The 24,297-nt window shown below is 48.3% G+C and overlaps 1 protein-coding gene across 3 annotated transcripts in view; it reads left to right on the top strand.

Annotated features, from left to right (window-relative positions):
* TMEM178B (transmembrane protein 178B) overlaps window positions 1-17,901 on the top strand; it is a 372,296-nt gene extending 354,395 nt beyond the window's left edge. For 2 of the 3 annotated variants that reach the window (XM_079931482.1, XM_079931483.1), the window contains one exon: window positions 8,859-17,901. In XM_079931482.1, coding sequence (XP_079787608.1) covers window positions 8,859-9,109 — 251 coding nt within the window. In that variant the 3' untranslated portion in view covers window positions 9,110-17,901. The remainder of the gene's footprint in view (window positions 1-8,858) is intronic. The other variant, XR_013829753.1, reaches the window with a different exon arrangement.
* The last annotated feature ends 6,396 nt before the right edge of the window (window positions 17,902-24,297 follow it).

Below are 24,297 nucleotides of genomic sequence, written 5' to 3' on the forward strand. Positions count from 1 at the left end.
AGTCCACTAGGCAATAGGTGTTTAATAAATGAATTTTATAATAATTTAATAAATGCCGCCTCTACATTCCAGGGGAGTCACGCTCAGAGCCTCTACAGCACTTATAAAAGGTCCCCAACTCATGTCACCTAGCTATTCCCAACCCTTCTCTTAGAGCTGCTTCCTTTTACCCGTCCCAGTTGAGCCACAGGCTTCTTTGCAAACCCAGCGATGTCATGATGTGACTAACCCCCACGGGATGCTGCAACCTGAGCCCAAAGATAGGTTCCCTTACTAAGGAGGGTCTCAGAAGTGTATTCGGAGATCTTCCAAATTCCATGGTTGGAGTGCCAACAAAGCCCACAGAACGAAGGGTCCTGAGGGAGCACTGTCTCTGGTCCCTGCTGAGAGCAAGTGCTTCCTGGTTTGGCACTTGCCCTGCGACGGGGCCGGGAGAGAATGGAGCGGGTGATGGAGGTGAAAAGCAACAAGCACAATTTTTCTTGTCCTCCGGAACAATTTGTCTTCACCCTCGCTTAAAGCTTTCCATTTCTAATATCATCCCTTACATATAGAAAGCAATCTTAACTTCTCTCAGCCTTTTCACACTTATTATTATCGCTCTTCAAAATAATCCTGCGGAGAGGGTATTATCCTGATGCTGAATTTCCCTAAAAATAAAAATGCTTCCTGAAATCCAGGGCACCCATTGAAACACAAGGTAGGTGGGCACACGCGTGAACGCACGCAAAGACACCTCAGCAACCGCAAAACGATTTAGGAGAAAGGAGGGTGAGAGGGCCAGCCGTGATATCGCCTTCATTCCCTTCTGGGTTTCAAAGCCCATATTTTCATTTAAAAGCTCCACAGCCCAGAAATCCATTTCCTCCAGTGATATAGATTTACTGGGCAGTGCTGTATCTAATATGAAGGGAGACACCACTACCGTAACCAATTCTGGAGAAAATTACAGTCTAGCTGAACACAAACTAAAACAGAGAACAAGAGAAGGTTCCTATAGCTCATTGTGAGATTGCCTGTTCCAGACCAGAAAGTTTTAGGGCTTCTGAAAAAAAATGTGGATTATCTGGTGCTGGGCATACTCAGAGAAGACTTCTTGGGCCATTCGGGGCTTGGACTGGGCCATAAAGGTTAACTGCCAGGATAGCTGCAGGGACCCTGTGTAGACTGGGTAAAGGATGGAAACGGCAGAGTCCAGTTAAGGAGACTGGACAGTGGCGCTTTGACCTTAGTAAATTCCCATGACAACATTTGAACCCACTGATGCTCTCTTCCATTGGCTCAGCCCTTTAGGTGTTTCCCCGAGTTTGAAAAGGCTCAGTCTTGGGTGTAGAGGTCACCAGGGCCAGTGATCTTGTGATCAAATCTAACATACACCCAGAAGGATAAGTATCGTGATGGGGCTTGAGGGGGAGTGAGCGTAGATGCGTTGATGAGACGGAGAAAAACCCACACGACGCCCGGCAGCTACGTTTTGTACGGCTGTGTTCAGATGCCTGTTTCAGTTACCGGTAGCCATAAAGTCTGGAAACAGAGCCTTATTTTATCATGTATTGTAACGTTCTGTTAATAAGCCAGTCATCATATATCCACCTGTTGTATCAGATTGCATTGGCTGCCAAAACAAAATACGACACACTGGGCGGCTTAAACAAGAGAAATTCATTTTCTCACAGTGCTGGAAGTCCAAGATGAAGGTGTCATCAGGGTTGCTTCCTCTGAGGCCTCTCTCGCAGCCTTGCAGATGGCCTCCCTCTTGCTGCCTTTTCATGTGGTCTTTCCTCTGTGCGTGCAGCTGTCTCATATCTCTTTGTATGTCCTAATCTCCTCTTCTTACAAAGACACCAGTCACATTGGATTAGGGCCCACCCTAAGAGCCTCATTTTCACTTAATTAGCTCTCTAACAGCCCTATCTCCAAATACAGTCACATTCTGAAATATTGGGGGCTTAGGGCTTCAATTTAGGAATTTTGTGAGGAGATATGGAAAACCAAGCGATGAGACTCCATGTGCTATGATAGGAACGCAGAGGTTTCTTCTTTAGAGTCAATGCCAAGCTATTTGAACCAGCCAGTCCCTTTCGTCGCTTGAGTTGAGGATGTGGCATTACTGTGGCATAATCATGCCCGGACGTAGACCAGCCTTGCAGTGTGCAGACACAGGCTCGGGGATACAAAAGCCGCTTGCCTTGGGGGTGAGGTGGCATTTATGCAATGACTGCCTAGAGCATCTGCAGAGTTTGCAGGATGATGGATGGTTTTGTCTTAGCTCAGGGCCCCATCCCCTGCAGTGTGTTCTCCCCCAGAGCCTGTCACCACCCCCTGCCTCATCCCAGTGAACCCCTAAGGCACCTTGGCTGTAAAGCCCCACATGACCTGCCTGCTGGCTGCCGCTGATGCAATGGTGTATAATTCAACAGTAATTTATATTCCGTGCAGGTCTGAGCAAAGCTATAAAGTGCTATCAAGAGCTAAATGCTGCTGAGGCATTTAATCTAAGCAAAGGATGGGTTTGTATACATCAGCTTCCTGGGGTGCATACCACTGTTAAAGGAGGAGGGATCCTTTTTCTGCTTGCCGATTTGCTTCTTTACGGTTTTAAAGATCAGAGGGGGCGCAAGGGAGAGAGTCTTAAGAGAGAGGACTGGGCTGCTTCCGGACCTCCCTGACACACACGTCCACCAGGGCACTTCTGCAGAGACAGCTTTGCGGCGACCTGTGGGGCTGGGGTCAGGACAGAGGCCCTCTGGCCACCATAGCAATAAGGCACCACGTGAGGGTCAGGGATAAGCAGGCGTCACTCCTTATTCCCAAGAGCAGAAAATGTCACACAGATGGATTTCTGGCCCTGGAAAGCTGCAGAAATTATACTCCATTAACTACCCCAAAACAGTGCTCTCCTGGCCAGGCATTTCTTAACGTGGCAACAGACCTGGGGATCCAAGTTTCTGTGCTTCCACTGGGTTAAGGCTTTAGGTTTTCTGTAACTTACAAGCGAGGATTCATTTCTGTAGTCATTGCAGTGTCACCGATTGGCCCCAGAGTGCAGGGCAGGAGGGAACGTGTAGGAAGGGTGACCAATGTGTACTCCTTAGCCCACATCTTTCTAGTTTTAGGACCAAAAGTCACCCTTACCAGGGACACACCCTCTACCCTCACCAGCTCCCAGGCAAACTGGGATGCTTGATCACCCTTCTAGGGAAGGAAGAAAGAAAACAAAAGTCAGAAACTGAAGGGAATTGGGGATTATGGGGGAAGCAGTGGAAATCCTGTGTGTAGCCAGGGAGTGCCTCAAACATACCGTGTCCCTGGGGATGGGGACGCAGAATTACATAACATGTGATAGCGCACACTATCATACAATCCTATGAAGCGCTCATGTTCTGGTGGTAGTTCAAATCAGAGGAGAGGGTGAAGTGGCCAGAAAGAGTACGGAATGTGGTTTCAGAGGAAGACTGACAAGCCCCAAGTCTGAAAAGACAAAGGAGGAGACAGACAGGGACATCTAGGGAGGGGGACCAAGCCTGGATCAAGGGGCAGCTTGGAAACTCAGGGAAGAGATAGCCAAGCAGGAGGAAGTTGTCAGACAGCCCAGAAACTAAAAGTGGGGAGAAAACTAGAATCTAATATCGGCACCAGAGAAACGTTAATTAGAAACGGCAGCAATGCGAGGAGCTTGGTGAGGGGGCTGTATTTGGCGCTGGGACAAGAAGTCGGCCGGCTGGGCGTGGAAACCCTTCTCTCGGTCTCACCCTCACTCAAGCCTCAGCGGTGCCTGGAGCGGAGGGGTGGGGGGCGGCCGGTGGGCGTGCGGCCAGTGATCCCAGAACCCCACGCAGCCCTCGCCCCTTCCAGCTAGGCGCTGACGGGACACTCAGACACCGGTGACTGGGGCTGGCCCATGGGTTGCCAGGTGACATCATGGGTTTGATTCCTGAAAGAGCTCCAGGTGGGGTTGGTCATCCAAGGAAGCAGGTGCTGTGTTGGAATCAAAAGGAAGCATTTATGTTTGCAGAGTACGTTCCACTCCTTGGCCATGCCTTCCCGCTCACAGGTGGAGTTTGCAAATGGGGACACCAGAGGGTTCTGGACGACACTGTTCCCTCTGTGCCAGTGGGTCTTGTTAGCACTGGCTCTCAGGCTGCGGGCACATGGGGTGGTGTGGTCTCATCTAACTGGACTTCCTGAGCTGAGAGTCCTGGCACGGAAAGGGTAACTAGGTGTCATTTCTCCTTGCAACCCGCTGCAACTGACTAGTTGCGGCTGGCTGCTGGGGAGGGCTGGGCTGAGTCGGAGTCTGAGGCCAGCAGGAATAAGGGTTGAGATTGATTAGCTATTTCGGCCAAAGGCATGGACTTGAAACTAATAGAAGAGCCATTGCACTTTGCTGTCCAGAGCTTTACAGTTCCTGCAATGACAGGCCTTACGGTCCCCTTGTGAATGGACAAGGCTGGTGCTTTTCAAAAATGTTTAGATCAAGTGAAAGTTCACGTGGAAACAGATCAAAGCAGGGCTCTTCTGGCCACAGAGAGGAGAGAGGGCTGGGAGGCTCTTTTACTCCCTCTTCCTTTCCCAGTGGGAGCTCCTGAGGCACCTCCATGGAACGGGGTTTGAAAACCACTGGAGGAGGGACTGCTTTAGGAGAGGGTCAGGAAGGGTCTCTGAGAGGATGGCGTTTGAATTGAGATCCCAGAAGATCTCAAGAAGAAGGCCATTCTTCTTAGCTAGAGTACAGGGAGTATGGGGGTCAAGGTGAGAAATGAGGTCAGATCGGTAGGAAGCGTCCACTCAGGTAAGCCCATACAGGCAGGGTAAGGAAGGTGGGATTTAAATTTGTTTAAATGTCACTGGAAGAAGGCAGGGAACCCATGATCTGTTACCAGAGGTTCTGTGGGAGATGATGGAAGCCTGACCAGGATGGCAGCGGTGAGCGTTTCAGTAGTTAGAGGCACGATGGGAGTGGGATGTGGACATGCCTTCTCGACTCAGACTTAGAGACCTAGGACACTGGGGCACCGGGGTTGAAGGAGGGATGCTCTCCAGGCCAGGTGCGGACCCCGTTCTCTTTATTGCCTGCGGACACCCTGCTTCCTCTGGGAAACCTTCCCTGGCCCAGCATAGTTGTCTCTTACCATTTACCTCTGGGTATTAGCCCTTCTTTTCCTAAAAATGGCTAGATATAGGAGCCACCTTAGAGCTGTCTGGTCCAGCGCCCTGATTTTACAGATGAGGGGACCAAAGATTCAGAGCTGATACTAAACTCAGGTCTCTTAATCCCCAGTCTGGTGCTATTTTCACTTCATCCTCAGCTTTTCAGTTATATCTGTCTCATATCCCCAGCGAGATTATAAGATTTTTTTTCATCTTTTTATTTTAGACTTTCTTAAAAATTCTTAAGAACAGTGATCCTATCTTATTCTCCTTTTTATCCCCCTAGCATCTAGCATAATGCTTGGCACAAACACAGAAGTTCAACAAATATTTGCTGATTGGCCGTTGGGTACACCGTGGAGCCTGCGGCCACAGGAATGTCCCCTTCCACCTGCCCCATTGCAGTTAACCTGCCTCCCCAGACCTGACGTCACTTAGGTCTGACAGCCGCGCTGCTGCTGTCCCTACTTGCCTAGCCAGTGTTACAGCCAGTTCTGGCCACACAGCAGAGCCTTGCTCCAAAGGGAAGGGCTTGGGTAGTTCATTTCACTTAATTGCCAACTGTGACTACAGTTAGTCTTGGAGTCTGATTGGAGTGAGGCTCAAATCCCAAGCCATGGGGGGGAATTACTGAGAAGATGTGACCACGCATTATTACGTTTGCCTTTCTGGATCCTCACTCACCAGTCGATAAGTGCTCCCGAGAAATAAAATGACCCAGGCCACGTCCTGTTCCTTGAGGGGAGAGGAGAGCCTTATACTTGCCCAAAGGACCACTGTACTTTTGGGTGAACGGAAGGAGGCTGCAATCCCCCGTGCTGTAATATCTATTACCGCCCTTTAATTGAGGATGTTTTCTAGCAGAAACATTTAGAATCTCTATTAGTTCCCCAGAGAACCCCTCAGAGTTGGTGGTGGTAGGGGGAGTTCTGCACCCCACCCTTCCCGGTTGGTCACCAGTCCACAGGTCTGAGAGCTGGGCTCATCACCTGAGACAGAAAGCTGGGTCAGGTAGGGTCCTTGCGTGCCTGTGCCCCTCGTCCTCCCACACTCCGGTACTCCTGCCGTGTGTATTTCCAGTTATTAATGCACATTTCCAAACTTGAATTTATAAGTGCAGAAGTACATAAAAATATATAAATCCTTGCTCCGAATGGAAAACAGCCGTGTCTATGGTAGCTGGCAGAAGCTGCTTCAACTCTTCTCTCTCTGTCACAACGGGCTTTCCTGACATGTTGTACAGATGACCTGCGTAACGCGCCGTCTTAAGTGAGAGCCCTCAGAGTTTTTTTCCCATCTACGGGGATATTGACGGGAGCTAACAAACTACAGAAATCTTTAAAGGTTCCAGAGTCACAGAACAACTGACAGGAAGTGGAGGCAGGAAGATATCCCAACTAACCCTATTAACATGACAACAAGATGGATGTTACCAACAAGCTGGGCCACTTCCAATTGGTAGCTAATTAAGTCCGTATGGTAATTAAGTAATTAGGTCTTGATTTATCAACCGCATCTTTGTGTCCTGTCTGCTCTGCTTGCAGAACACCCTTAAAATAGTGTCTGTCAAGCTTTTTCAGCTACTGGTAACTTAGGAAGATCAAAACTTCCTTGAGATCGACCTTCTCTCCCGGAACAAATCACTGTGCACAATTTGATGAGAAGAAACGTCTCCATTTTTAAAAGTATCCTATGTGGATACAGTTTATAGAGAGCCCTTGGGTGACCTCAGTCCCATCCAGAGCTTCAATCTATAAGATGATGACTCAGTCCGCATCTCTAGCTCAGAAATTACTACCAGGCTCCAGACCCACGGTGCCAAGTGCCTTAACATCCCAGGGGCAGCTCAGATTTGAACTCAGCACGCATGCACACGTGTGCGCGCTCTCTCTCCCTCTTCCTGTCCTAAATCTAAATTTTAGTAGATGACGTCATCGCACACTCAGGTTTCTGAACCAGAAATTGAAAGCGTACTTGAGGCACGAGCAGGCCAGCTCTCGTTTGTTGGAGTTTGGAGTCTTTGAAACTGGTGTCAATACGAAGCTTTCTTCAGTTCAGTGATGGCCAAGCCATCACGCTGTCCTTGGCCAGGGTCCCACCGGCTACCTCCTTCCCTGTGGCCCCCCCTCTGCTTCTTCCCTCACCTGAATCTGTGCCTCAAGGTTATACAAAGAACCTCTGCCCTAACACAGGGTCTCACCAAGAAATCATCTGAGGAACTTTTAAAAAGGAGAGATTCCGTCCTCTCCCTAAGATTCCGATTAAGAAAGTCTGGGATGAGACCTAATCCACCCTGGGTGCCGTCTTAGAATTCCATCTGAACCCCAGGGCACAGCAGGAGAGACTCGGGGTGCTTTGTAACCCCCCACTGTTTTCCCAGGTAATGATGGTACCATATCTGTTTGTACACGATGACTGTCGCTGCACGCACATGCACAAGCATGTACACGCACACACGTGCACACACACACACACACATGTACACCTACATGCTTCCCACCCACACAATTTTATTTATGCGGCACCTGTGCCCAGGTCACCCCTGACTCGCTGCTTTCCATTGCCTCTACCAGCCATCATTCACTAACATTCATTCAGCCCTGCCCTGCTCCCTCCTCGCCAGACCCCTCCTTCCTTCTCCCCTTGACTACAGCTCCTAACTGGTCTCCTGCCTCTGGACCGCCCTCTGCTCTGCTCCTGAATTAGTGGTCTTTGGAAACACAGATCACAGCCCCTGAAGAGCCTGGACCCCTGCAGTACTATCAACCCCACCCAGCCTTTTCCAGACTTTACTTCTTCAGGCCATTGCTCTCCTATCTGCAGTGACAGAGGAAACATTAGACATAGCAAATATCGAGAAAAGGTCTTAAACTCATTTTAGGTACATCAAATATCTATTGGCTAAAAGTGGACTTATAATTCTGTTCTATTTGATAACATTGTATCTCTTGTAGCAGCCTTCTCATTGGAGGTTAATTTGAGCAATGGTTTTTTTTAAAGGAGCATCATTGAATAAGTTTGTGAAATACTTCGTAAGACTAGGCTGGACAAGTTAACTTACGTTACTGTGGATGATGAATCTTAGTGGGTGAGAAGTGACGTACAGAGTTTCCCAGAGTTATCGACTCTGCTGCCGCGTCGTGAAGGAGTTATCTCCTAGGCTTAGTTTTCCACAGAAAACGCTGGGAAATGTCTTACGGGAAAAGGCTTCCAGGATTTGGATGGCTGGTTGGTAAATGGATTAAAGGAAAACCTAATATCGTATGAGACATTGTGTATGGAAAAGAAAAGAGTAAAAATGTTTCTCTCTTTAAAGAAGTAGCAGTGGGGGGTGTTTTCTGCATCTCCAAGGAAAGACTGAATTTTAAAGGCTTTTGAAAAATGAGCTGAATACTCTCCTGCTTCACTGCTCCCTACACAAACTTTCATGTGATATATTTTTAGTATTTCCCCAAAGGAGAGACTCCCCGAGTTTATCCAAGACTGGGTCGTTATTGAAGCATGAGGAAGCCTTGATACTATTCCCTTCTCCGTGAATCCTTCCAAATATTGATCTCGTTAGCAGGTTACTCTTACCTGGATCTCCTCATTGTTTCTACTCAAGAAAATCGAAAATGTAGTAAACCTCACTTCTCTCTTTCTCTCTCCCTCTCCTCTTCCCTTTCCTTCTCTGTTACCCCACCCCTGTTTCTTCCCTTCTCCTCCAGGAACTTTCTGCATCATTTCACTGTGCACCTGTGTGGCCGGGATCAACTTTGAGCTGTCACGCTACCCACGCTACCTGTATGGACTCCCCGACGACATCAGCCATGGCTACGGATGGTCCATGTTCTGTGCTTGGGGGGGCCTGGGCCTCACGCTAATCTCGGGATTCTTCTGTACCTTGGCCCCTTCTGTCCAACCTGTCCCGAGGACCAACTGCCCCAAATCCAGACCCGAGAATGGGACAGTGTGCTAAAAAAACAAACCCATACATATATATATATATAAATATATATATAATATGCATATATACAACAGAACTCAATCAAGATGGCGCCAGTGCCGAGGCAGAGTGCGGCTGGCTTAGGCACCTGCATCTCGTCGGACTTTGTGTTGCCTCATCACCGAGATGGGGAAAGCGTTCCCATCACGTGGCTCTTCCATCAGTTCTTAACTTTTGGCTCCGTGGTTTCTTGAAGACATCACCACTCGAGACAGTCCCGATTCCCGCCCGTCACTCACGAGGATGGGGTGGTGGGCTGGGAAGGGACGGTGCCCGTGGTCTGGGGCGGCACGGGTGTAGACAAGGAAGCACCCTCCGCTGGGCTGGCAGAAGGGGACGATACCCCGACACCGATCACATCAGAGGAACGACGCCCTTAGTTCATAGAATGGAACCAGATCTTTGAGGCCATTTCCAGAACCATTTTCTTCTCCTGCTCTTCCCGTCTGATTTCCTTCCTGGCCGACCAGTGACGCACAAGAAGTGGAAGAGAAGACACACCGCGAAGGGAGTTTTCTCTTTGCTGCCGAACTTTGGGACAAAGTTTCGGAGGTGGGGAGGGGGAGAGCACGACATGCTGAGGGACAAGGTCCGCCTCGATGAGAGGACACTTCAGTGGATGCTCAGAAAACCCAGTCTTACCTTCCAGCTGCCTTACACCCAGTTAAGCAAGAGGCCGCCCTGCCCCGAGCCCCATCTGCACTCCCCGGGAAGATCGGAGCCTTGGAGTAACGCTGTAATGTGTGTGTGTGTGTGCGTGCGCGTGTGTGTGCAACAACTTCAGGCAGTTTCCTTTTTTTTCTTTTCCCCTTTTTAAATGGCAATACTGGGTTATGACTGTTGTCTGTCATTTGGGGTGGTTTCATGGCCCAGGATGGAGGGCCCAAGACCTAGGAAGCATCATGAGGGGGGGGCTTCTATGGGGGCCAGTTTTGCAGCTTCAGATCCCTGGAGTGTGTGTGCGTGCGTGTGCGTGTGTGTGTTTTCTGAGTGTGGGGTTTTATCATTTGTGTTGCGTTTTTCTGTTATTTTTAGTGCACCTGAAATTCCCAGAGGGCAGAACCAAGGACAAAACCACTGGGCAGAGGACCTGTGTGCTTCACATCCTAGTTCTGGGATGCCACAGGATTTAGTCCTCTGATTTTGGAAGTTCAAGACACAGCTGGGTACACGAGCCATGCGCGAAGAGGGGGAACACGGTTCAAGAGGGAGAAGGAAAGTGGCCTCTGTTGCTGTTGGAAAGTCCACATACCAGACAAGACCTTTCACTTCCCATCACAGAAGCTGTCCTTTGTCACTGGACATCCACCCCTTTTGTAGGGTTGACCTCTGTACAGACAAAAGAAAATGGGTCACCTGCAGAGAGCCGCCATGTCCCATGGACTCCAGTTTGTATGATATTGTGTAAATTCATGGAGAACTCTTGACGCTTGCCCTCTTCCTGTTCCTCTTGGTATTCAAGGCCATGAATCCCCAAGTAGCCATCCTGGTGGCTAGCACCCAAACGGAAGTGGCCTCAATCCAGCCCGGTGTCTCAGGCTCGGTTGAGCGCATTGGCACTGCGGGGGTTGGCGAGCTATGGAGTCAGCCAGCGGGTTGTGAAAGCTGGGGGGACAGGAGTCTGCCAGCAAGAGTGGGCAGCAGCAGCTGACCGTCACCTCAGTGACCCCGCGGGGGCCGAGCAGCCCTGGGGAGGCAAAGAGAGAATTCCCCGAGCCGTCCAGCCGTGGGTCACCCGTGTAGCCGAGAATTCAGTTGCTTCATAACTGAATGTGCTCTGGGAACTTTGCCACCCACTCAGCAGCCTTCCTTCCCAGCCATGCCCTCTGTTTCATCTACCTGTCCTCTACCCTGCCTCCCCCCCAGCTCCCCCCTTTTCTCACCTGTGAACCATTTCCCTTCTCCCTCTTCCATCCACCAGGCTCCAAGTCCCGCCTCTCTCCTCATCTGCTCTTTTTGACTGTGTGTGTGTGTGTAATTCACAACCACATAGGACATCTGATGTGCGTGGACGGGTCTGAGTGTGGGGCTCTGTGTGTGTGTATCTCTCTGGTGCATTTTGTGTACATTTGTGTCAGTATGTACCTGGACGCAGGTGTGGGTGTGTACTACTCAAGACTTCCTTGCTGGCGACACGGATTAGCTTCTGCAGATAGGCTCACGTGTGAGTGAGTGCCCTGTGCATGGGGAGCTAGGAGACGACGGGGCAGGAAATGCTGTTAGCTCCTAATTGCACTTCTAAGGATGGTTTTTAAAACAAAGGATGTATTCTGTGAGAAGGGAGATAATTTTCAGGAAAACCCAGTGTTTCAATTGTACAGCGAATTAAAAAAATAATAATTTGCTTTGAAAAGTTAGATTTCCCACTTCAGGGGAAGGGCATACTTGGGCTTGAGGAAAAGTGAGAAGTATCTCAGATTGTGTCTTCCTTCCAAGCATCTCGACTGGGCTCCGCCTAGCAGGGAGAGCTGGGCGTCCACCAGCATCTGTTTGGGGCGGGAGGCTTGTCTGTGACCACATCCAAATTTCAGCTGTTTCCCAATTGTAGGAAAATGCGGAAAGAAATTCCAAATGGGGCAATTTGTAATCAATCATTTAAACTTTTCCTAAGGAACCGGTACTGTTCACCAACCTGTAATTTATACCCTCTTTTTTAATCCCATGCTTGCCATAAATAGATCATCCACTCTCTCCAACTACTAATCTTCATCATAGACCTTCATCACAGATTGCTGCATCCCTTTGAAATGTTCCTAAACGCTAGGAGGACCCCTAGGAAAGAAGTAAACCACCTGGGCCCAACTCACCATCAGCAGAGCAGGAGCTTAGAGCCGCTTTCTTTGGTAATGGGGCCAGAAATGTACAGACACGCACACTCTGGGTCTGACCCTGCTCGGGGCCAATAAAAGCCCAGCCACGTGGCCAGGACGGAAGCCCTGTACAGATGGCAAGTGGGAGAACTGCTCTGGTCACCTTGATCCCTCCGGCCTAGGGACTTGACCACAGATGAAGACGTGTCACTCCAAGCTGTCACTGAAGCTTTCGTGCTGTGAGGGCTGAGGAAGAAAAGGCAGAGAGGGAGGAGAAGGAAGGAGGAGGCTCAACCTTCGGGACTCTTTACATCAGACTCTGCTAACCCCAGATCCGAGTAGAACCCAGCCTTCCGACGGGAGTTAGGGTCCACGGCCTCACCCACCAGCCCCCACCCCGGGTCAAGTTCAAATTCCCTACAGGTGTGCAGGCGAGGCCTGTGACCGTGTATGTGTTTTGAGCTCCGTGAAAGTCGACCTTGAGCACGGGCCCTTTTATTTCCTTCCCTGCCCTAGGACCCTGGGGATTCAGGAAAGTGGGGTGTCTGCCTTAGAAAGAGGTCCTATTTCTTCCCCCATCTGGAGAGTTTTGGTTTCTTCTTCTGATTTCTGTTCCTTTCTGTGCACTCACTTCCACCTTCTCCCTGCATCAACTACGACCCATTAAAATAGTTAAGGAATCTGTCTTTAGAGACGCTCATCCGCTCCAAGCAGCCCCCTTCCTTGTTCGTTGTGGCTGTAGGTTTCATAAGCAGTTCTGTGACTCCCTGCCATCAAAGCGTAAACCAACTTCAGATGTACCTGTTCCAGCTTCAATCCTCCTCCAAGTCCCAGCCTTTCAACGATAACACCCTTTCGATTTCAGGGATCACAAGGTCACAAACACTGGACAACTCCACCAAATCAAGACAAAGCCTCCCTCAATCACACGTCCCTGTGCGGCACCCTGGGCCCTGGCGCCATCTGGGGATGTTCTCTTGTTGGGAGTGAGTGGTTTCACCTCGCAATGCTTGCCTTTCTTTCGATAAGGGAAGAAGATGTCCTGAGACTCTTCCGTCGGTGCCCCACGTCTTAGTGTTCATCCACTGTCACCATGAGAGGTCTGAAATGAAAGAACCACGTGTAGTTGTTCTGCTTTAATGGGAGGATGTGCTGCTTACGTCTCCAAAGCTGCCCACCTGAGTCGGAGGCGTGTAGAATTGACTCTGTCTTCACCTGGCTTATTCTGAGAGCATTAACGAACTGATTTTCAAGTATCGTGGGGGAAGGAGTGGGAAGAAATACACTCTGGTCATCTTTGGTGTGATGCGTGGGGGATGTTTGCTTGATTCTTGTAGCTAAAGGGAAGCTGCTCTTCTGAAAAGGTCCCCTCTGCTCTAGGGACGAACCTTTCCCGTGGACATATCCAGCCCTTTCCAGGGAAAGGTGATGAGTCATGGAGTGATTTCACCACAGATAGAAATAGTTCGTGCATTAACGGCCGGGTTGGCTTCTGTGCTGTCTTCCAGCTGTTATACCATAGGGTAAGGGGACAGATTTTTAAACAAGACCCCCTGAGTTGATGGTCACAAAAGTTTCTGGTTTCCCTCAACGTGGTCACCTTGGTGGGCTGGGTTTTCCCTCTTTTCATCAATGTCTCCATGGTGCAAAATATTTCTTAAACATTATGGTTAGTTCTTAGACTGCATTATTATTGGCTATTTGATTTTTTTTCCTGAATAATACATGTTCATTGTAGAAAACTAGAAAAATAAAATACAAAAGAAAAAAAACCTTAGAAGATTGTTCATAATCCCGTGGCTCTGGGCATCACAACGATCATAGCCCCAACACTTCATCAGTGGTTGTCTCTGGGTTGGCAGTTGGGGCCAGGGGTGCAGCCCATGACCACAGAACTACATTGGGCTGCGTGGAGTCGACCCCATGTTAACGGCAGTGAGAGCACAGAGCCCTGAGCCCCCAGAGGTAGCAAACAGCCCTTTGAAGAGGCCAGAGCTTAGGGGCAGGGTGGAACAGAGCTAAAAGATTCCAACTTTGGGATTTCTTTCCTTTTTCTGTTTCTCCTTCCTTCCTTCCTTCCTTCCTTCCTTCCTTCCTTCTTTCCTTCCTTCCTCTCTCTTTTTTTTTTTTGAGTGCCATCTCAGTCTAATGATAGGTGTGAGAGCACTGAAGCCAGAGTAACTCACTAATTCAGCTACACCTGTATAATGCAATTACCGTACATTTCATTTCAGCTCTGCACTAAAATGATTTGTGACTCTGGGCACTGTGTATTCTCCATACTTGAACTTCCTCATCCACAAAATGAGGATAGAGATAACACTTTACCTCATGGTATATTAAGGGTGACAAAGAAATTGCAAAGTGATTTGCAAACATGAAGCGTCGTATGAATTATGCGCTGTTCAAATCCTCCTGCAGCGGCCGAGCCCCCACCGAATGGAATTTTTCCACGTGATTTCTCAGTCTCACCGCGGAAAGGATAATCTAGAAACGAGGGGTCATCTTGGCCACTGAACAGGACTGTCCTCTCCAACTTAGGCACATAGATTTTATTTGATCATCCAGGTTCCTCAGAGAAGTCGGCTCCTTAATTTACCCATCCCCAGCCTTCCTTCCTTATGTCCAAGGCCAGTGCAAGAGCACTCTTAATCGTCTTTATTATTCCCAGAGGTGATGGAATAAGTAAACCATATGTGGCAAATGGCATAAGTGAGCTAAAACAGTTAACTGTTAAGGCACAGAGTCGAGGCCTCAGTTATTTACTGTTTTACCATTCTCCTCACGTTGTTTCTAGCTGTCCGGGCCCAAGTGGTGGGGCAAGTCAGATTCCGAAGCATTTTAATGGTCTTAGAAGTTTACGATGGGAACGAGCTTCAAGGAACTGGGATCTTCTTTCCCTTGGCCGTTGGTGAAGCGGATGGCTTCATCAAAAGCACGTGGGTTCTTATAGGAAGGCCTTTGGAGGGTGCATTCACTAGGAGTTGTTCTGGGCATGATCCTGTTTGGGAAAAGCTGAATTCTAGGTTCTAAACAAGACAAGAAAGCATTTCCCAAAGGGTCTGCACGCTTTCCACTTTGCAGTGGATCAGCTTAAGTGGTATGGCGAGACCTTCTCTAAGGGAAATCCAGGTCACTACTCCCGGTATGGTTGGAGCCCAGCCAGGGATGGGGCAACCACCCAACCGCAGAGGGTGGTTGTTCACTATTGAAAAACAGAAAACTGGGTGTAAGTTACACGGCAGTAACTCAAACCTGGCCTCGCTTTGACAGACAGCAACCTCAGCCATTGCAGCTCTCTTCACTTCCAAGGACCGGGTGTCTGTTCCTGGAGGAACTCTGTGTCCCGCTGTCCTCTCCTGGCTACGCATTTCCCTTCCTTTCCGGGTGGCCCGTAGACCCTTTCTAGGCTGAACGTATGTGTGTGTCTGTGTCGCTGTGACTGTAATGATGTCTTTCACATGAAGAGCTTTCACCAACTCCATCTCCTCCTTTCCCCTTTCCACCCATGGTGTGACCGTTTTGCCAGTCAAGACTATCTGTAAAAATGTACAAATAAAAGTGGAAACTGAAAATAAGGGGGAGGGAATTGAGACTAAACAAATGCATTGCTGTAGCCCTCGGTTTTCTGAGGACTTACGTGGACTGCCCTAAAATCCCAACTCTGGGTGGGATTTGAAGGGAGGGAGGCCATTGGCGCAGGAATTTTGTTGGGTTTTTCTTTCTGGTTGTTTCTCTGACAGTCAACGAGTGTCTGCTTGGAACTCTCTTTTCTAAAGGTTTGGGCCTTTAAAGTATATTTTCCAAAAAGTAAAAGCAAGTCATCCAAGTGTGAAGGGTGAAGGTCATCGTGAAGGTCAACACAGAGACCCGATCTGGGGGCGGTAGTAATAGCTTTGTCACCGGCTCGCTCGGGGCCTTGGGCGAATGTGGTTACCTCACCAGGTCTCTGCGTCCTCTCAGCCAGACGGGGCTGGGGGCTCCTGGGGCTCCCAGTCTCCTTGGCCATTCTGCTGCTACTTTGGGAGAGGCTTCAAGCCCGTGCTGGTACGTGTTTACTGCAGGAGGTGCGTTCAGAGAGTCCCTCCTGGCTACTCTCGCCCCACGCTTTCACTCCTCGGAAAGTAACCTCGAGCTAACAGCCATTCTGTGCTCAGAGTCCAAAGCCTTTTATCTACCTTTTCATTCTCAGATGCCTTTCCACCCACTTTGATGATGTCATTTTACTGTGGTTACGGACAGAGCTTTGCTGTGCTGGGGTAGGAGGTAGAGTTTCAAAGGAGATGATGTATGTGAATTGCTTTGGAATCTGTGACTTACTCTGCCACCCCAGCTTGTACTATCAGAAGCAGGGAGTCTGGCCCAGGGATGCGACCGAATCAGAATGAAGAAAGCCTTGGTGGGGTGTGGGGGTAGATGCAGTCGAGGTAAGGTAGAGAAAGCTTTCGGAGGGGGAAGTGGCAGAATCACAGGGCATCCTCAGCATGGCAGCAGAGAAGGATCCCCAAAAGGCGGGGCACCCAGAAGAGGAAGTAGAAAAGAGAAACGGGGGCAGGTAATCCTATAGCACAAGGAGCTGCCTCCCCACAGGATAGAGAAGACTAGCTGCTCCAGGGGCAGATTCACACCAAGCTTGGCCAGTGACCTAAGCCCTCCTCCTTCATGGCACCTTCAATCCAAACCTTTCTCCTCTCTGATGGTACACAGTGATCATCTCTAGGGTCAGCTTCAGGAAGGCAATTCAGAACAGTGCTGTCCAGTAGATACAATGCAAGCCAGATATGCAATTTTAAATATCCTAGTAGCCCCCTTTTTAAAAGTCCAAAGAAATAGGTGAGATTAATTTTAATACCTATTTTGACCCAACATATCAAAAATATTATCATTTCAACATAGAACCAGTATAAAAATTACTGAGCTACTTACGTTCTTTTTTTTTTTTTTAAATGAAATCTTCGAAATCCAATGTGAATTTTACTCTTAGAAAACACCTCAGTTTGGACCAGCCACATTTCCAGTGTTCAGTAACCACACGCAGCCACTGGCTGACGTGTAGGACAGCAAAGATTTAGTCTCTTCATTAGGGGATGGAATGGAATCACCCTTACCTGTGAGTCACACAGATCTCACGGCAGGCAGATGCTGGAGGTCGGTGTTGGCCCCGGGTAGAAAACACAGGAGCAATGTCCAGGCTGCCATCCTGGCGTCTGGAAGTTGCTCACCTGCTTAGAGGAGAGGACCGCTGCTTGTCAAATACATAGCACATCTGCCCCAGAGGGTCAGTGCTGCCCCTGGGCATGGCCCCGATGACCTGTCAAAGTTCTAGAGGCCAAAGCAAGTCACTTTCTTCAGCTGTAGGAACACCAGCTTATCCCTTATCCAGACGTCCTTTATCTTAGGATGGAAAGGGGCGGACGGACCTTCTCTTTGTCAAGAATAAAGATCTACACAACTTCTCGTCCCCTGGTCCAGTCACCTGCTAATAGCATCTCACCAATATTTGGAGCTGTTTTCTCAATCCCTTACTTTCCTTAAATGCTAAAAGGGGCTATGCTGTAAAGAGCAGTGGCCACAGGCAGACTGGGTCTCCTAGGAGGTGGCAGTGACAAGCTCTGTCCCTTACACTAGGACTCAGTCCACTATTGCCCACCACTCCTTCCTGCCCCAAGGCTTTCCTTAGATTTGAAGAAACCTCTTTCAGCGGGGCAGGGACAGAAGCAGGGTGGAGACAAGAAGTGAGGTCTTAGTGCAGAGAACAGAATAAAATGCAAGCAAACAACCCCTGGGCATTCTCAAAGCATTTCAAAGAGCCAATATGACAAGGTTGGATTCATTTAAAATATTGCATTCTGAGCCCTGTGTTACGGAGCAAAAGAGAATGAGCTGATTTGGTGAGTACATTTTATATATGGTCATTAGACAGGGACTGTAGCCGTAAAAACTCAGTTTATGGTCCACCAGATTATTATTGCTCAGTCAATATAAATTGATTTACCTTTAATTTGCATAGTGCGTTCTGATTGGTTAGACAAGGAGTGATGTGTACTGCAGGGTTCCAACACCGCCTCTGCCCTGAGAGGTAGCAATTCCTGTGGTTATTGGTGCTAAAATAAGATTAAATGTTAATTTGTTCTGATACGATGTGAATAAATGTGTTGTTTAATCTTAACAAGAATGCTACATCTTATCAGATCTATTGTACTGTCTGTTCCTTCTCATAGTTAATTACAGGAAAGGTGATCCAAACCAGATCTTGAAACTATTGTGCTATCCTGAGAGGTGAATTTAACAGGGAAGTGGGAGGGGGGATGAAAAGGGAAATTGCCAGGTTCCTGTGACTTTGCAAGGACTGAGGAAGCAGAGAGCATTTGGGGGCTTCACTGACACTGACTGCATCTTGCAATTTTCTTTTTCAAATTGGCAGAAATATTGTATTTCCATCGATTGAAGAAATAAAGTGTCTGGTAATTAAATGACTTGTTCATGGAAAAAATAAAAATAAATAATCTGTCAGTTGTGGAATGTAAACTGATTAAAAATTAAATAAAGAAGATCATGTTGTGTGTTTTAAGTAATTGTATCTACTTGGGGAAGAGGGGTACACCCTGCAGTATTTGATGGAGAACTACAGTTTTCCCTCAGGCTTTGTACAGAAGAAAAACAGAACAACTTTTATGTAGATAACAGACTGAAAACTCTAATCCTGAGGGAAATAGACAGTAAACATTTCAAGCATGTGTAAGCCGAAGGTAAATGCTTTTAAAGTTGCAGGGCCGGGTGGGGTGGGGATGGAGAGGGACTCCGAAGAGAAAAACAAGGAAACTATTGTTCTTTTTCTCCTAGTGTTGGCATTCATAACATTTTTTAAAATGCTTTATAAGAGGCTGAAATTACTGGTTACATTCTAACCTCCCACCCTATTTCTTAGCTATCAGTAAGGAGAGACACTTCTCTCACAGTCTTCATCATCTCTATCCCTACCTTAGAATCCCAGTTCCTTTCCACCCATGTGCCTTTTAAACATTTCTGGCTCATGCCTGGGTAGGACATCTAGGGAAGAAGTGAAGATGACAGGAGGTAGGTGCTTTTTTTTTTTTTTTTTAATTTTATTTATTTATTTATGGCTGTGTTGGGTCTTCGTTTCTGTGCATGGGCTTTCTCTAGTTGCGGCGAGCGGGGGCCACTCTTCATCGCGGTGCGTGGGCCTTTCACTGTTGCGGCCTCTCTTGTTGCGGAGCACAAGCTCCAGTCGCGCAGCTCAGTACTTGTGGCTCATGGGCCTAGTTGCTCTGTGGCATGTGGGATCTTCCCAGACCAGGGCTCGAACCCGTGTCCCCTGCATTGGCAGGCAGATTCTCAACCACTGCGCCACCAGGGAAGCCCAGGTAGGTGCTTTTTAAGGATAGTGTCAGTCAGCATCTTGGGTTTTAAGCCAAAGAAACCGGCTCTGTCTGGTCTAAGTGGGAAAGTCATTTACTGAAAAGACATGGGCAGCTGGAAGCCCACAGCGCAGGCAGGAAGAAATGAGCAGCTAGCTAGCCAGAATCACACCCAGTCCAGTCTGGACTCTCCATCACAGTTGCCTGGTTGCCACTGTCACCATGGAGACCATATGTTGCTGCGCTGCCACTGTCAACAGGATGAATCTCCAGGTACCCGCTTCTTTCAGTCGGTATCCCCAGAATCCCAGGGGTGTGCACCATCTGAGGGGGACAGGCAAACAGGTCTAGAGCCCTTAGCTTCTCTCTTGAATGGTGAACCCTGTCTCCCACCAAGATTCATAGAGTAGGCAATTCCCCAAGCACTGGAAGAGGCATAGGTCCTGGGCAGGCAAAAAAGGGGAAATGTTCATTAGAGGTGGGATATCTGAGCGAGAGGAAGGATCCCTGAATGAGAGGCACGTTGCTGCATCTCTTTATGGTGCATCTGAATAGTGTCCAGTGGGTCTGTGTAGGATCTTCATGACAGTGATTAGCACCATGGCTGGCAGCCTGTGTTCCAAGATATGCACAAGTGTTAGGCATCGTACAAGAAGACCTGCCTAGATTTAGTTGGAGAAAGGGGCACTAATAAAACCAGTGCCTGGTGAGTGTTATCCAACACCACCAAGCAGTTCTCCAAGTCTCAGAGGATACTGACCGGATGTCCTACAGTTCGACTCAGTTCTGACACTGTCAGCCTGGAGATAGTGTCAGATCTCATAGGTTAAGGACTCAGTCCCACAAGGCTGTCCCCATTTTGGACACAATCAGAAGTCCAGGTTATCACCTGTGCTTCTGATCGACTGGATACAAATTGGAGGTTTCCACGACCCCTCCTAAGGTTCAGTTAATTTGCTAGAGCAGCTCATAGGACTCAGGAAAACAATTTACTTACTAGATGAAGAGTTTATTATAAAAGGATATAACTCAGGAAGAGACACTTGGGAGAGATGCATAGGGCACGGTATGGGGAAGGAGGCGTGGAGCTTCTGTGCCCGCTCCAGGCACCAGTTTCCCCAAATCTCTGCATGTTCACCAACCCTGAAGCTCTCCAAACCACATCCTTTGGGTTTTTTATGAAAGCTTCATTATCTAAGTACATTTGATTAAATCGTTGGCCATTGGTGATTGAACTTGATCTCCAGCCCCTCCCCCCTCCCCGGAAGGCTGGGGGATGGGACCGAAAGTTCCAACCATCCAATCACCTGGTTGATCCCCTTGACAACCAGCCCCCATCCTTAGTGACTTTCCAAAACGACCTCATTAACATAAACTCTGATGTGGTTGAAAAGGGCTTGTTATGAATTACAAGACACTCCTTCCACCTTTACGGAGCTGGAGCTCTTTCAGGATTTCAGAAACTTAGGACAAAAGAACAAATATTAGAACAAAAGATGCTCCCCTTGTTCTTTCTGCTTAGGAAATCCCAATGGCTTTAGAAGCTCTGTGCCAGCAATAGGGATGAAGACCTAATGTATATCTCTTATTATAAATAACAGTATCACAAGTGGAAATTTTTTTTTAAAGAGGAATCCTGGAAGTAATGGAAATAAACAGTAAAATACTTCAAAAGTAAGTACAGGCCGAAGGTAAGTGCCTTACAGAATGGGCAAGGGGAAGTTTAACTTGAAGAAGTGGGAGACCAGAATCCTAAGGGTCCCCTGCCCTCCTTGTTGGTGATGTCCCTTGGAAGAGAGAAAGTGGAAGCACCACTGATCCTAAGAAATGAGCAAGGCCTTTCAGCCCAGGTACCTCAGGGTCAGGTGAGGAGCATTGGGAGGAGGCTTCTGGGATGAGGCTCCCAGAAGTTCCTATGAGTTTGTGCCGCAGTGTTCCGACCTGAAGGGTGGGCAGGGTCACCAGCAACTATCTGAGGCATAATACAGATGCCCTGGAGACAGCCTGGGCTGAACCACAAAGAGGTAAACAGCCTGCTTCTCCTTTTTCCAAGGAAGAAGCACAACTTTGATCTCTGTGTCTGTGATGAATTATGCAGTCCACTGGGTATGTAGGAAACACACTTACTTCATTTCAGCACCTGTGCCTCCAGGCACAAAAATCCGCACAGCGAGAGCTGTTAAATAAGGAAAAGCAGCACCAGAAACTGTGACCAGGTCCCCCCAGTAGCTGGGATGTCCACAGAGGGGTGCCCTCCTCTAGGAAGCCTTCCTTTCCCGAGTGCCCATGCTGCTAAGTGCCCTTCTTCAGCCCCATGGCATCACGTTGTGTCTCTCTCATAGCACTTACACTTCCAGATGAAATGAGTGTTTTCCTTTGGACCCCCTCAGGAACTGGGTTGTCTTGAGGAGCAGGGCTTCTGACTTACTCATCTTCGTATTCCAATGACTAGTAGTGGCTGGTGTGTAGTAAGTGCTCAGTAAACACTTACTGATCTGAATCCATCTAAAGTCTTCCCCCATCCACTCACTCAAGTTGGTCCTTAATGCTGGTGTTAAATTCCTGTTTAGGTAAGTGTTGTTGGGGGTTCTCAAGACCGCCCTCAGATTCAGTGATTTGCTAGAAGGACGGACAGAACTCAGAAAAGCTGTTATACTCAGGATTATGGTTTATTACACTGAAAGGATATAGATTAAAATCAACAAAGGTAAAAGGCAGGTAGGACAGGGTTCAGGAGAGATGAGACAGCTTCCAGCTGTCCTCCCGCCGTGGATTTGTACAGACAGTGCTTAATTCTCCCAGCAAAGCTGTGTGACAACAGGAGTATTGCTAACCAGGGGAGCTCCCCTGAGCCTTAGTGCCCAGGCAGGGACTTGGGGGAGGTCAGTAGGGTGGGCACGGAACACCCATATAGCTGACCTTAGTTACCCAACCTCCAAAGGTCAAACAAGGTCTCCACCATACATCACATTGTTAGCATAAATTATCCAACATGGCCCAAGGAAAACCAGGTAAACAAAGACACTGATCAGACAGATATACCAAGGGCTTGAAGGTTATCTCCCAGGAGCCACGCAAAGGCCACATCTTTCTTTGGAATGTGCAGAGTTTGGGCACCCCAGCCCTGCCGAGTGAACCCTTTACTGTGCACTGTGCTACATCTTAAGTTAGATCAAACAAGACATAGTTCCTCTCCACGTTGAAGCCCTCCCCCAGGTATCCTAGCTTCCCTCCCCTCCCCCTGATCCACTACAGACAAGCCCAGCCCTGGCCTTCTTCTCAGGTCATTGGCTAAAGTTCTCTGTCTAGTGGACTCCTTTCCATACATGCTTCTTCTCAAGCAGCTCACATGCCCTTCACGAGAGATGGGTGTGGGTGTGGGGTGGAAGGAGCACAGATCTGTATTCGTATCTTTCTATATACAGGTTGTGTCACTTGGCCCCCTCAACCTGTGTGCCTGTGTGTTATGTAAGTGGGTTTCCACCATCTGCCTTCCAGACTGCTGTGGAAGATGAGAGAGTTGCCCCCCACGAAAGGGCCTGCCCAGAACTGTGATCAGTGCTCATCAGGCTCCCTTCCCTGCTCTGCACAGTTTGTCCTCTTCCGTTAGTAAGCAGGCTCTACCTCTTACCCTCTAAGACGGGTGTCTGAGCAGAAGCCCACCCAGGTGTTAGAGTCCCACAGGCACCCTGCTCACTCACCACACCCAAAGCTCCGTGGACGCATTGACAATTTAAATGTATTCACCATTCTTCAGTCAATACAGCTACCCTGTAAAGGTATGTGTGTGTGTGTGTATGTGTGTGTGTGGGTGTGTGTGTGTGTGTGTGTGTGTGTGTGTGTGTGTGTGTGTGTGTGTGTGATAAAATCATGCTTTGAAATACTTTTATTTCAGGAGAGGGGAAAACCTGGGAATGAAAATACTCTTTCCCTTTGCAGAACTCTTCCTTTTCTAGGAGAGAGAGACATGCTCTAGAACCTTGCTACTCACTGTGTGGTCCAAGGGCCAAGCAGCCTCCACATCACCTGGGATCTTGCTAGACATGCAGAGTCTTTGGTCCAACCCCAGAGCCACTGAATCGGAGTCTGCATTTTAACATGAGCTCCAGGTGATTCGTATGCACTGATCTGGAAGGGTCACTTACTAGCTGTGTGGTTTGAGCGTTCGTTTCAATGCTTCTGCTAATATCTTTTATCTAGGATCATGATCACAGGAGGATTTCAAAGGACAATGAAAACAGTTGTCCCCATCTGAGGTCTCAAAGCCAATTTGGAACAGGTATCATTTTTTAAAATTTTATTTTATTGAAGTATAGTTGATTTACAATGTTGTGTTAATTTCTGCTGTACAGCAAAGTGATTCAATTATATATTCTTTTTCATATTCTTTTCCATTATGCTCTATTACAGGATAGTGAATAGAGTTCCCTGTGCTATACAGTAGGACTTGCTTATCCATTCTATATATAATAGTTTGCATCTGCTAACCCCGAACTCCCAATCTACCCCTTCCTCACCCTCTTCCCCCTTAGCAACCACAAGTCTGTTCTCTATGTCTGTGAGTCGGAACAGGTATCGTTTTTAACTAACATGCCAAGAAAGATCCCTTCTGCTGGGTGTAACGCTGGTTTTTAGGGTCACCACTGGGAGAACAAGGCCAAGTAATTAGGTTTTGTTTCTCCCAGTGAGCAGGTTTGAACTCTGCATCAGCTGCCCCGGAGCAGGTGTGTGTGAGACCACGAGGTTTCAGCCACTGTGGGAAAGTAGACATGGGGTGGCTCTAGGGGGAAGAGTTCACTTTTGCCTCTTCCTGAAAAAGTCTAGACCACAAGACAGAGTAGATCTGGAGTGAGGGGACTTGGAGGCCCTTCACCCTGATATCCCTTCTTTTGTGTTTTTTGTGAGCTAGATGCAAAGCTTTCGTTCATGACAGTATACCTTCCTGGTTATAAGCAAGGACTCTAGGGTCAGA

This window comes from Stenella coeruleoalba (assembly GCF_951394435.1).
Source record: "Stenella coeruleoalba genome assembly, chromosome: 9".
In the NCBI taxonomy this organism is placed as follows: Eukaryota; Metazoa; Chordata; class Mammalia; order Artiodactyla; family Delphinidae; genus Stenella; species Stenella coeruleoalba.